This window comes from Postia placenta, assembly GCF_002117355.1.
Source record: "Postia placenta MAD-698-R-SB12 unplaced genomic scaffold POSPLAscaffold_22, whole genome shotgun sequence".
Classification (NCBI taxonomy): domain Eukaryota; kingdom Fungi; phylum Basidiomycota; class Agaricomycetes; order Polyporales; family Adustoporiaceae; genus Rhodonia; species Rhodonia placenta.
The window spans coordinates 487,345-500,703 of NW_020169853.1; the positions used below are offsets into that span (position 1 = coordinate 487,345).

General features: G+C 52.8%; 4 protein-coding genes across 4 annotated transcripts; all 4 read left to right on the forward strand.

Annotated features, from left to right (window-relative positions):
* Positions 1-134: 134 nt before the first annotated feature.
* Positions 135-2,765, forward strand: POSPLADRAFT_1076550 (hypothetical protein; the record flags this gene model as incomplete). The annotated part of the gene is made up of 18 exons (XM_024482927.1): positions 135-206; positions 263-315; positions 380-385; positions 445-657; positions 726-836; positions 886-894; positions 943-1,052; positions 1,145-1,250; positions 1,306-1,318; positions 1,378-1,549; positions 1,601-1,611; positions 1,669-1,739; positions 1,802-2,078; positions 2,134-2,232; positions 2,285-2,295; positions 2,358-2,366; positions 2,429-2,481; positions 2,635-2,765. The coding sequence occupies exons 2-18, from the start codon at positions 269-271 to the stop codon at positions 2,763-2,765; spliced, it is 1,449 nt and encodes a 482-aa protein (XP_024333487.1). The 5' UTR covers positions 135-206; positions 263-268.
* A 702-nt stretch (positions 2,766-3,467) lies between these two features.
* On the forward strand, positions 3,468-5,392 carry POSPLADRAFT_1186519 (hypothetical protein). The gene is made up of 8 exons (XM_024489229.1): positions 3,468-3,859; positions 3,893-4,271; positions 4,325-4,563; positions 4,619-4,721; positions 4,771-4,852; positions 4,912-5,014; positions 5,074-5,135; positions 5,191-5,392. The coding sequence occupies exons 1-8, from the start codon at positions 3,487-3,489 to the stop codon at positions 5,233-5,235; spliced, it is 1,386 nt and encodes a 461-aa protein (XP_024333488.1). The 5' UTR covers positions 3,468-3,486; the 3' UTR covers positions 5,236-5,392.
* A 3,298-nt stretch (positions 5,393-8,690) lies between these two features.
* Positions 8,691-10,910, forward strand: POSPLADRAFT_1050592 (hypothetical protein; the record flags this gene model as incomplete). The annotated part of the gene is made up of 11 exons (XM_024480019.1): positions 8,691-8,738; positions 8,797-9,114; positions 9,247-9,407; positions 9,462-9,537; positions 9,595-9,620; positions 9,682-9,847; positions 9,907-10,023; positions 10,125-10,214; positions 10,246-10,247; positions 10,308-10,621; positions 10,693-10,910. 11 exons carry the CDS (start codon positions 8,691-8,693, stop codon positions 10,908-10,910), a joined length of 1,536 nt encoding a protein of 511 aa, XP_024333489.1.
* A 1,170-nt stretch (positions 10,911-12,080) lies between these two features.
* Positions 12,081-13,074, forward strand: POSPLADRAFT_1050593 (hypothetical protein; the record flags this gene model as incomplete). Its single annotated transcript, XM_024480020.1, has 2 exons — positions 12,081-12,964; positions 12,987-13,074. The coding sequence occupies 2 exons, from the start codon at positions 12,081-12,083 to the stop codon at positions 13,072-13,074; spliced, it is 972 nt and encodes a 323-aa protein (XP_024333490.1).
* Between the last annotated feature and the right edge of the window lie 285 nt (positions 13,075-13,359).

Sequence of the window (13,359 nt, forward strand, 5' to 3'; positions counted from 1 at the left end):
TTGGCAGCAAGGCTGCAGAGCAGATCTCGTAGATCTAGCGAGGTCCGCTATCGGCACGGTCCGCCCGATCGATCGTTCCACGGTACTTAAGTTACTGTATGTACCCCAGCCTCGGCCTCTCAGCTTGCTCTGAAGTCTATCCAACGCCGAATAACTCTGGGAGCTCTATAGACGCACTTCCGCTGAACAAACACTTCCGCTGACTCGGTACGTTGCGTCTTGAATAGCATACCCGCAGCGCTGACCGACCCGTGGATTTGGTAGCAAGATGTACGAAGCTCCGTACTCACCATACGACTTCACCGATAAGAATAGGTGTGGCAAGGTCGCTCATACTATTTCTTAGTGTATATATTGATGGTGTATTTTCGTGACATAGCTTTGCGTGGGTTCTTCATCGCCCACCGTCCTTTCATGTATTGATCTGAAATTCGGAATCCTCAGCTACGAGACCGTCCTGAAGCGATGGCCGATCATCCTCACTAATATCATCGACACAATATATCGCCGTAACCATGATTTTAGCCTTGCTATAGCCGAGAAGGACCCCTCGGGCGAGGATATGAGGATCACGCAAGCAACAATAGATGAGGGTAAAGCGATCATCGAGAGAATCGGCAAGCTCAAATACGAGATGGCAAGAGACCGACCTCTTGAGTGAGTTAATAAATATCACACTGAACAATTTCTAATCGAGGATGTGCATTGGCGCGGCGAAATCGAAGGCCAATACAAGATGACGGCGAGCCGCAAGTAGAGATTTACAATACAGAACTCACTAAGCTCACTGAACAAGGCAAAGGGTCCTGGTTCCAGGTACCTTGGCTCTTCTCCGAGTAGGTTGACTTCTCGTGGCCTTACGCGTTTCTCACTCATCCCTGTCAGGTGCTTCTTGTTCGTGATACATCTATGGCATATGCTGCCTTGGTAACGAAATTACAGGTACCGACTGCTCCGCTCGTATTTCGTGCAGTCGACGCACTGGAAGTCTTATGACCCGTTCCTACTCCAAAAGCAAGATACATTCAAGAAGAGTTCCAGGGCAATATTCCGTGAGTGACGAATGTGTACCATGACGCTTTTGGAAACTCCCAGCCGTGCCAATGGCATTGTGAGCCCTAGAATACTGATCTTATTTCTTTAGAGCTGGCCACCACGATGCACGAGCTTGAGCGCGACAAGGAGAAGCTCGCCGCGGACCCTGCTAACTTAAACGTGATATTCAAAGAGATGATTCAGATTTGTCTATGGTGCGAACAGCGTTCCAGAACAACTCACCCGTACACTGACTCTAGGATAACGCAGGGGGAATGCAACAGTATGGACCTTTCGGTGCTAAGAACGGGCATATTGACTAAGTGGACCATATTGTAATAGGACCTTTCCATGCTGACACATTTGTCACATGATGACATCCAAAACCTGCAGTCCGTTGGACGTGATGCACAGGCCGCGCGCTCGGAGTACATCCTGACAGACGACCAGGACAAGGTCTGGTCGCACATCACGGGTCTCAAGGATGGGCAGGTCGACTTCGTCCTTGACAACGGTGCGCACAATCCGCCATCCTAGACTGGTCGTTTACTCCGGGTCTGCGCAGCTGGATTCGAGGTGCGGAACTACCTCTTGGCACAACAATGCTATCCTGACAAGTCTTTACTACGACAGCTCTTCACTGACTTTGTCTTCGCCGATTTCTTGGTCACCTATACGCCCTACGTCTCCAAGGTTGTCTTCCAGTACGCTTTCGCTTTTTCCGTGCTATCATTGCCTGGTCCGCCTTGACGCGAGCGACCCGTAGCCCGAAGCTGCTCCCCTGGTTTGTCTCCGACGTGACGCCGCCGGATTTCAAGTCCGCGATTTCCTCTCTCCTCTCGCCTGCCTTCTTCCCACCCGAGTCAGAGGCCCAGACCACCGCCCATGAACAGAGCGAAGGGGCGATCCCGACGCCCTCAGAGCGTCCCGAATCGCGCACGCATTTAAGGGAGATGGTCACGCGGTGGGCGGGGTACCTCGAGAACGGTGTGTTCGCACTATCCGTTCCGATAGACACGCCGCTGGGTGCGTCGGACATCAAGGTTAGTGTTTGTCGAAAACATATGATGAGGCTGAAGCACAAACACCGGGTCCCAGGCCAATTTCTGGACGTTACCATATCCGTACTGGAACATGGCGGAGCTCGGCCCTGAAGTGTACAACGGGCTCAAGAACAGTGGACTCGTTATTTTCAAAGTATGTCCACATTCATATCGCTGCGCCCGTGCCAGACTAACGACCCCACAAGGGAGACCTGAAGTACGTTATGTATCCATATCCACACCTTCCACACGCAGCTGATGATCATGCTTGCCAACCAGCTTCCGGAAGTAAGACACATCCATCGCACCTCATGCTTCGTTCCCGGGCGCTAATTGCCCAATTTTTCCAGATTGACGGGAGATGTGAGGTGGCCAGCGTGGACGCCCTTCCGCGAAGCACTCGGTGCGTCCATTCCCCATCGTCCTGGCATCATATACCCATATTCACATGTGTTCTTCATTTTCCCGCCATGCGGGGAATGTACCACACTGATCGTCAAATGCATCTCTATTGTATGACATGCGATCACTGACACTCATATGGACTCATTATCAGGCCCACTCGCTGGATCTTTTCCCATTCTTAGCCTCCGCACGAACAAGGCGGACGTCGTCGTTGCTGTGGACAAGGAGAAGGCCGACAAGCTCGATAAGAGCGGGGAGCATTGGCGGTACAACGGAAAGTGAATATGTTTACACGCCCTCCGCCTTCCCGGAATTATAACGCGCCTCTAGGTATGCATTAGTGCTCTTCCTGCCGAGGAGCCAGTAAATGTAGCAGCGGTGGACTAGAAACTGACAGACAAGACAGAATTGAAGAATACCACTTTCGTTGTAATTTAGACACATCTGCCTAACGATCATGATGGTCGTGAGGGTAGATTTGCTTGAGTGCAATCCATCTCGAAACGAGGAAACATTTCCTTACTGCAGTTGCGCGCATGCTTCATCATTGCTAGATAATACCGCTGCTAAGAGATGCCGCCTCACTCTGAGGTTCCATCTACATAAGAGGAGCCCATGATGATGTTACGGCTGCCGTTGAGAAGCAATTCTGCACAAATGAAAGTGATTGACGCACATTGCGAGTCTCATGAAACGATGCTGACCTACGGGATAAGTCTTCCCTTTAGTGCGCGGGTTGGTCCACTGGCATGTTGTTGATCTTGCCGTTTGGCATTCATCTCAATTGAACACTCTCATCATGTCATGATGCTGTGGTATAGGTAGTACATGTAGCTATTCCACGCCAGGAGGATAATCGTTGCGGTGCTCCTAACAAGGTCAGTGGAACTTTGACACTTGCCATTTCCGTCGCAGTCAATGTGAGATGCTCGGGAGACGTCCCGCGCCGGCGGTGGCGGAGTCCCGTCTGCTAACAGTCAACGGCTCTCACATCGTGACCACCATGATCGCGACTGCCGTCGCCCCCCTCGCCTTCCTCCTCGTCACCCCGCATAGCCCTGCTCTCTTCGCGCAGGAGTCATGCCTCACCACATCATACCACGGGCAGTTCGGTCACGACAGCGTCTTCCTTGTCAGCGATGACTGCCTTGCCTGGGCAGGTGACTTCCTCGAGGGCGGGAGCGTGGTACCGCTCGAGGACATGCAGGGCCAGCAGCTCGTCTGGCTGGAGCACAAGGCGGTCGATGAGTCACTCGTAGGCTCATCCCTCGATGAGATAACGCAGTTCATCGCTGGATTGCAGCATGCGACTCCGGAGGCCGCTATCGTATCGGGCGCGCAGCAGCAGCACGTCTTGACCAACGAGCGCCCCGCCTGTCTCGCTCTGTCCCGTTTGCCCTCCGATGTAGTACTCGCCGTACCCTCGTCGCTCGCGCACACCATCGACGCTCACCTCCCACGCTTCTGGAAGGCGACGCCAATCCCTTCTGCACCCGTCTCCTATGTGCCTGTCCCTGCGGACGCACGCGCGCGCGTGCGTGAGCTGCTTGCGTCTATCGCGTTTGACCCCGTAGTCGCGTCGGTCGTCGGCAACATCTCTGTTCCGGTCATGCAAGCAGACGTACGCTATCTCACGGGTGAGGACCCCAAATCCGGGCTCGTCTCGCGCCACTCGTTTTCGCAGGGCGCATTGGATGCGGCCGACTGGCTGAAGGAGCAATTCGAGAGCACTGGCGCGACGTGCGAGCTCAAGCCGTTCCTAGATGGCTTCGCGCCGAACGTCATCTGGTGCGTGATGGCCCGCGTCGTCTTAGGCGGTCCCCTGACGTGAGCCTGTGTAGTGCGTACGAAGCGACGGAGGACACGACCGAAACCCTGCTCCTCAGTGCGCACTACGACAGCCGCGGGTCGTTCGGCAGCACGCGTGCGCCCGGCGGAGACGACGACGGATCGGGGACGACGGCCCTTCTCGCGATCGCCCGCACGATCGCCCGTAAGGGCATCACGTTCCGCAAGAACGTGCAGCTGTGCGCGTTTGCGGGTGAAGAGCAGGGTCTGCTAGGATCTAAAGCATACGCTCGTGAGCACTTATTGCATTCGCGAGTGCGGCTACGAATACTAACTTGATCCTGCAGGCGAGATGCGTGAGAAGGACGCGGATCTGACGCTAATGATCCAGGCAGACATGCTCGCATACCATGCTGCCGGCGAGCCCCCGCAGCTAGGCCTCCCTAAGTAGTGAGATAACACGTTCATGACGTATGAATATCTACTGACGGCAATGCAGCATCGGCACGACTGAGGTGGCCGAGCTCGTGTCCAACCTGTCCGCTATCTACAGCCCCGAGCTGATGGTCGGCTTCACATCGGTACGCATGACATGTGATGGATGTGCGAAGGCTTCCTCATTATTGGCATTGCTCTGTAGGCGTGCTGTAGCGACCATCAAAGCTTCCACGAGCAGGGCTTCCCTGCAACCCAGATCTTTGAGCGCGCAGGTCCCGTCGCGGATCCTATGTACCATAATAGCGGTATGTATCTCCTGCTATACTTTCTCGAACATGTTCTGAGAGTTTCACCATGGTGCCAGGCGATCTGAGCGACCGCCCTGGATATGACTTTGAGCAGCTCAGGTCAATCGCGAAGGTTCAGGCGAGTAACTCGTTCGTGTCATCCGGCGGACATACTGAAACCATACCAATTGCAGTTTGCAACATTACTGCACGCAGCGGGCTTCGATCTCCCAGAATAGACGGATCATCGCATTGCAATTTATGCTGCTTTCGGGCATACATTTGTTTAGATATAGTGGAAGGAATGGACTCGGTCTCAATTGTATAGCTATCTTGGTTCATTTGTCTCCACGCCTTGGATCTAACGAAAGTGACGACTTTACGCCTTCCTGTTCTATTCCGAGGTTGCCGCTAATCTGACTTCTGTCTCTTTGGCCTGCCAACAACATGTCGGACACAGATCATGTAAGCAGGATACCAGAACAACGCAGTGTTATTTGTGGCAGTACTCATCAATGATGTCTGATTGAGCAATGGAATGTCTGTGTCTCACAACGAAGTCATTCAACAATCCCACGCTATCCACCTCGGAATGTGTACCATGTCACGGACATCGCAATGCACAGTTACTTTGAACCTTGAAATGTACCGCAGCGTGTTCAGTACCGGTGGTGGTAAAAAAGAGGTGCACGCGGCCATGGATTTGAGAATGTTTGCTCAGCCATGAGGACGACATCGCATAAATCAACGAAAGGTGCCACTGCATGCCATGATCCTGTCAATATCAGGATGGGCGTTGCTGTAGGTGTCTGCAACATTGACATTTCCTGCCGAACATACAACAGACACATATCAAGACACATGTCTTAGCCTCGGCGCTCTCTTCAGTACATATCATGTGCGGATTCGGAACGAGCTAGCGAACAACATGCCTTGTGTACCACCGGGGTATGACCACCCAACAGGGTCATATACGCCGAGCGGTCGAGTTTCGCGAACGACCTCGACTGATTGAGTTGGCTTGCGCGCATCGCAGGCGGCACTGCACAACGCATGTCCTGTGAGCGCGCGCAAGTTCCGGATGCAGTGGAACGTCTCAACTGCACGCCCGTGTGCGATGTGAAATCTTCAATCTACGGACGCAATATTAACTGACATTAAGATCTCCACAGCATGGTCATGGTGGTCGCAGCCAAGTATAGCTGGTGGGCCCTTGGAGAGTCAGCGCCCCAGCGAACGTGCGATGCGGCAGGGGCTTATCTCACACAGCAGGGGAGACGTGAGCTTGTCAGGCTGGAGACACTCTCGTGAACCCTGAGCAAGATACAGCATTATCGGAACCTTATGGGCAAGCCGGCGAGAGCCGACGATGGCAGCACTAGAACCGATGTCAGAAGCAAACAGCGTGGGCTGCCGTGCTTCTTGTAGTACCACTTCTCCCATATCACGATGGAGTCGAGAATGGGGCACAAGTGTATGCATCTGCATAGTTCGCCGGGGCTCCCACAAGAGTGCTGTTCCGTTTGCGATGGCGACAAGGCAGAGCGCGCACTGCAGGTTGAAACTAGGACCATCGGCATTTCCCTAAACGGGAGAGGCGCACAAGAGGCCAGGCTCCTTCCCGCCGTCTTCGGGAGGTGAGGGGGACTTCATTCGAGGGCGGAATTCATGCTCAGTCCCAATAGCTTAGGGAAGATCATATCTTAGATCCCATCACACATGTCACGTGCGTTACCCAAATATTCAAACTCCACAATCTTAATCCCCCTCACCTCCCTGTGACGGCTGGCACAAAACATTTGTAAACAGCGGCGCTTGGAGCCGGACTTCCTCCATATAGTATGAGATCACGGCCAAAAACTAAAAGCGGAGAACTAAATGTCATAATATTTGCTCTCGTCAAAATGAGCATCCAGCTGCGCTGCCTTGAAAACAGAGTTAAAGAATGGGTGAAGATGAACATGTTTGCTATCTGCAATGCCCCTACACAAGCCCCTCCTGCCAACCATCGGCGCTATCCAAAAGAAGACATTTGCAAAGCTGGGCCATGACCCTTGTGAATGGCAGGTGATTGAAGGTTGCACGCGAGATCCAAAGGATGCCATATGCGTTGCACCAACCAGCGCAGGCAAAACACTCACTGGGTTGACCAATGCTCTGCAAATACCTCGAGAAGCTGCGTGAGAACATTGACGTGCATGGCTCCAAGACACGGAGGCAGCGCGTGACGCAACGGCAGGGCTAGAGCACGCGTCGTTGGACTATAACAAATAGGACGAGGACCTCAGTGCGTGCTCGGATACGATGCAAGACTTGTATTTATGCATACCTATAACAAATAGGACGAGGACTACAATGTACGTGAGTATGTGTAAACGAGAACAGAACAAGCTAAGTACTCACCCTCAGTGCGTGCTCGGATACGATGCAAGACTGAGCGTGCAGTCGCAAATGCGAGCGTATAAGACGGCGAGCAGAAACGACAGGCACAAGGTACGTGACAGGTACTATCGATGCGCACTGATGCTGCGCATGCATGCGCATGGCGGGATGAGTGCCAAGAAGGGGCAGCGCATCAGCGCGTAAATAGCGTAAGGTAAAACAGGGCGATACGGAACGGTATAGTAGCCGGAGAGCCAGCGCGAGAGCGTACGTATGGATTATCTGCTCCAACAGCGCGTTCCAATGTGTCTCGGACGCGTCGCGTTCTGGCTCATGCGATCGCGTTTATTATGTAATGTAGGTAGCATATTTTGTCAAGCGCCCAGTCGCTCAATCGAGGCGACTGCCCTCCGAGCACCGCTGTTTACAAATGTTTTGTGCCAGCCGTCACAGGGAGGTAGAGGGGATTAAGATTGTGGAGTTTGAATTTGCACGTGATGTTCACATGACATTCACGTGACATGTGGCATCAGTTCTAGTTTAGGATACAGTACTTAGGATGTAGCATGAGTACCACCGTCGAATGCAGCCCTCTTACCTCCCGAAGACGGCGGGAAGGAGCCTGACAAGAGGCGCGTTGATTGGAATGATCCAATTTGTACCTATTTGTACAAGCTACCGTGAATGATGGTAGGACCCCGACCACTCCACTTTGCTCTTGAAGTCTAAAACCCTGCCTCAGACATGTAACTTCACGGCTGTTACAACACCTTGGCCAAACGTTTACGTTTCTGTTCTCGCTTTAGCCTTACATTCAATGGGCTAGCCCTGGGGCGCATGACTTCAGTCTATACGAAGGCCGGCGGCCAGCCAACAGGCAGACGTCGCAACGATTGACCCCAAGGTGCTCCAGGCCTATGGAAGTAAGGAGGTATACATAATCAGTTCTCGAAGAGTGTGGATAAATTGCGCGGAGATGTACAGCTTCTTCAGTCTATTGGAACCCGAGAACCTCTGAGGTTGCCCGGGTCCTGTGATGATGATCACTCCCAACACCGCCACAAGCTCAGGTGGCTCTCACATTGGCAACGCATCAGAGCCCTCCGACATCTTCTCTTCTTCGAGCTACTCTTATATATGCCCGCGATGCCATGCGCTTTGGCTTCTTCCCTTCACCCCCTTCCTTCTATCCGTGTGTTAGTATCGACCCGTCCACGTGGCGTGGCCTCGTCCACATATCTTCTCCCGCTCTCCTGCGGCATACGCTTGTTAAATACGACTCACGACCTTCCGCTCGCTTAATTGATCCGCCATGTTCGCACTTGCAGGCAAGCTATCTATTACGAGAGCCAAGGAGCTGGTACGTCTATACCCATTCCATTGTTCCCCGCAATGACCAACTCGTGCAACGCATCCAGTATTGCAGGCTCACACTCACGCGCATCGGTATCATCTTCCTCGTCTTGACCTGCGTACACTGTTTCGCCCTCGGCGGCATTCAAGTTGCGCTCCTCCTCGGCGATATCCGCGCGTTCTCGCTCCTTGAGGACATTGTCTACACTGCCCAGGTCCCGCTGGACGCAGTTTCCTTGCTAAAAATAAGCCATGGCGAGTATACGTTGATGCTATGTACCGAGATCCCCGTTGTTGCAAATGGCGTGTCCTCGTGTGAGCTTGTGTACTCATCTGTGGGCGTCACAACAACTTCGACCTTGCCGAGGCGGGAAGAGGATCCGGTACGTAATCCGGATCATCCAACGGGCGACCTGCTAACGGCAACGCAGCTCTCTCATGATGATCTTGCTATCAATGTATGCGGATTTGGCATAATATGATATAGCTACTAACGCAAGAAATACGAAATTCAGTCACTCACGCGTCGGACGCTCCAAGCAAGTAGCATCGTCTCCTCCAAGAACAGCACAGGCGGTGTTGACGGAGTCGACATGACTTACACCGAGGGCGGCAGCAGCAACACAGTGTTTCTCAGCCAACAGTGTGCCAAATCGGTCATATACGCTGGCGAGGTGTACGTGGTTGGCTGTTGATCGTAATCCACATAACCTGACGACATTTCCCCCAGCATGGGTGCCTATAAGTACGAGGATGCTGCACTCATAGGCGCACAGTTCTGGCTCTTCGTTATATCTATTATAGCTGTGTGTATCTATCTATGCATGAAACCTACCTGGGCTCACTCTTTCCCTGGATGTTAGATCATATGTAGCTCCATCCCGCAAATGTAAGCCCGACATTCAGTCAACCAGCGGTGCAAAGCTCACCGTCCATGCTCGGATTGACAGCCTGGCGGTCTCCTTCACGCGCGTGGTGGCAACAATGTGGTCTGCGTATTCCGTCTGGCACACGCAACACTACCGGTCGAATTTTGAGCACATTATTGTCGCGCCGGACACCCCGTGCCACTTCAACTTCTTTCCAACACACTGGAAGATGCGCACGGCGCTCAATGTGCGCCATGACTTCAGCTTTGACAGCGCGTGATTGCTCATCTTGATCATGATCCACAGATTACTGACCTGGTGCTGAACATCACTGCGCTCGCCTTCACTGCCTACCTCGGGCGCAGACTCATCAAAATGTACACTGCGTTCACCCTGCGACGTGTTGGCCCACCCCCGGAGGTTGTGCGCATCTATCGCGTATGCTTGTATTCTCTTCATTTGCAATACGGCTCACCTGACCAATGCGATCCCAGTGGTTCCTGGCGCTATTCGTGTGCCTGCAGCTCTCGCTATTCTTCACAGTCTGCGCGATTGGGCTGTGGATCACCTGGCTAATGCAGGGCACGATCGGGAAGATGACAAACCTTACAAATGTATATACTGCCGTATTTATTGCTACTGTAGCGGTCAGTATTTCTATTTATGTTCCCGACCGGCGCCGTATGCTGAAGCATCTAACTCGCCAGACACTCCCCCCATGGATTGCACTGGTATGCGGCCTCGGGAACCTATCAGGTATACAAGCTGATGCGTGGTCGAATACAGGGCTGGTTCGCAGTGCGCCGCGAGATGAAGCTCGCGATGGGACTCTTCCTAGCCCTCTGCTTCACATATATTGCGGCGTGGTCCGTCATGTTTGCCTCACAGGTTTACCGCTTCACGTTCCTGCAGTGGGAGTTCTTCAGTAGCGTGACTGTCGTCTCCTTCCTCGTGCTCATCTCCACCGGCGTCTTCGGCGTGCTCTGCCGTATCAACTTTGGGCGTGGGCTCGCACATTACCGTGAGTGCTACCTTCGCTCGCCGCCTTCGTGTACAATTGTTAAGGGGACATCGGCCTGGGTGCCGATACAGTGCACGTTGAATCCGTCCTCGCGCAAGAAGACTTCGCGCCGGAGGTGTTCCCAAATGAGATGGAAGCCCCTAAGCGGGTGTTGCGCGCGAGCATCGGAAGCTCACCGTCGTCAACGCTGAAGCGGGACATCAACTGGGACCCCTTCCAAGCAGACGGGCTGGACCATTCGCCTGTGATTGTGATCGACCTGAACTACGAGCCGCAAAAACCTGTGTAGATGACCAGCTATGCAACATTCGGAATGTGATCATCGCTTCTGTGTACAGACGACGGCTTGAGTCCTATGGCGAGAGCTATCGGGAGTCTGTCAGGTAAGAGTAGAGCCAACAGCTGGGCTCGCAATGAAGCTGGGTACTTAGCGTGCATGTTGGCGAGCAAGCTCTGCGATATCCGATCGATCGTCTTGTGCTATCGCCGTCGACGCGTCAATGCGCTGACATGTGTTCCTGGTCCCTAACGGCTCGATTCGCTAGCGCAAAGCTGACGGACAAGCCCTGTGCAAACAGGGACTTGACTCATTGTTGGACGCGCGACTGAAGTCTGTGAGTCTTTCATAATATATCCTTAGCATATCTAACCTGTACTAATTCACGGCGAAACGATTCGCATTAGGTAATGGAAAGAAAAATTTACCATTCAACTCGCATTCGGAGTCCGTTCGTCCTAGATGCCGCTTCGTCCATCGTAAAGACTTGGATGGATTACACCTTGCATGCCATTGCGCGCAGAAACCGGGACATCCCCGACTTTCCTGATGGTGCTCAGGTCTCAGGCCTGTTCGACGTCCCTAATCCGTCCAATTCATTCAGCAACGTCGGGGCATGTAAATTCCTCACTTCCGTCAAAGTGCTGTTACGATGACAACTACTTGATAAGTAAAGCAAAGAGTCTCAAGTTTTGAATGGTCGAACGAAGAAACTAAAGTCAGAGTAATCATGTCGATCATGATTCACGCTGTTCATGCCACTAGAGGTCGAGGAGCTTCACATGGCGCACAGCTATCTGGGCACGTGGGTGTCCGAATCGTGCTGAATGCTCGAAGGCCTTGTAGTATGCACTGCCCGCCAACCCGCAGAGCGAAAGCTAGCTACATCTCGCTTCATGCGAGGTCTACCGGCCACTCGTCCGAAGTCAATGTACCAAAAACACCCACCAGCAGAATGTACCGCTTCCACACCCTATCTCACGAGCTACCAGTGTGACACTCTAGGTGTCACGTTATTCATGCCACTTTTGATGGTTTCCACATTGGGTTATGCGGTTCTGACCAGGCAGTGTGGGGAATATTATGGCATGAGGTTGTGCTAGCACAGCCTTGTGTACCTGTATCCTAGGAGCTGGTACATAAACTCTCGCGTGCGCAAGGAACAGCTAGTATCTGCAAGTCATGACTTTCTCGGACTACAAGTCATCTCAAGGTGTGATTCTCAACTTTACCGCTGGTTTTTATGCTTATGATATCGTAGCATTGCGAGAGATATTGCGACGCCATGTCCGCACAACCCGCTTACCTCTCGAGGTAGCAGAAATGGTCATCGATATGTGCAGCGACCGCAGTACATTGCTTGCCTGCGCCCTTACATGCCGGGCTTGGCTACCGCGTACTCGCTACAACCTTCTCCGAATAGTCGACATCCATGATCACCGCCAACTCGCATGCTTTGCACAATTCCTTACGAAGAACAAGGCATTTGATGCGCTAGTCGCCGAAATATGCATACACCTGCCGCCCGATGATCCACGTATGCTGTCGCTCTTCCCAGCCCTGCTTGCACGGAAAGTCACGAAATGCACCCGCTTGCACATTCTCCGAGCATCATCCGGGCCTCCTCTACAGATCCACCCAAGCACCGGATTCTTCGTTCTACTCCCTGAGTTCAGTCACATAACAAAACTCATCTTGACAAGCGTGGTGTTTTCCTCTCTTACGGAGCTCACCAGCCTGGTCTTATACATTCGTGGGCTGCTCGACCTGCGTTGCACGGATGTTCGCTGGGAACAACTCCCTCCTCCTGCGGAAACTTGGGGGTGCCGCGCGCTGGCAAAGGGGTCGGGGCTCTTGAGGATTGATCTCGACATGCAACCAGAGCTTCTGAATCAACTTTCCCTTCGGCTGGTTCATTTGCAGCTCGTGTCTAGGGTCGAAGTTCTGCATGTCACAAAGATCCAGCCCTGTCTGGACGATACAATCAACATCGGGTACCTTTTGCAAGCTGCGCGGTCATCTTTGCGCGAGCTTCACATCGGCGTCATTGATCCACCAGATTTCGAGTCAATCGTAGCCACTGTCCAGTACGTCTCTGATGGCACCACCGATGGGCCTGGACGAAGGCTGCAGGGAGAATGGGAAGCCAGAAGTAAATCAAGAAACTGCTATGTGAACCGTCAGTATTCCTGCGAATTATGTCGTAGTGAACCGTACTAAAAAATGCCGCTTACAGTCAAGAAATTGATGCTTTGTGACTTGATGAGCATCTCTTTGTTCCACGTTGCATTTCACGCAAGTGACGCGTACGTCTCGCTTCTCAACGAATCAAGCCGGGGGGCATACCGACTGTTTCAATTCCACGCCTTACTGTGTCAAATTCAATCACGATCGATGCAAGTCATTACAGTTGATACCCACATTACGTGGGGCGGCGGCAACGGCTTGCCCATCAATCCAG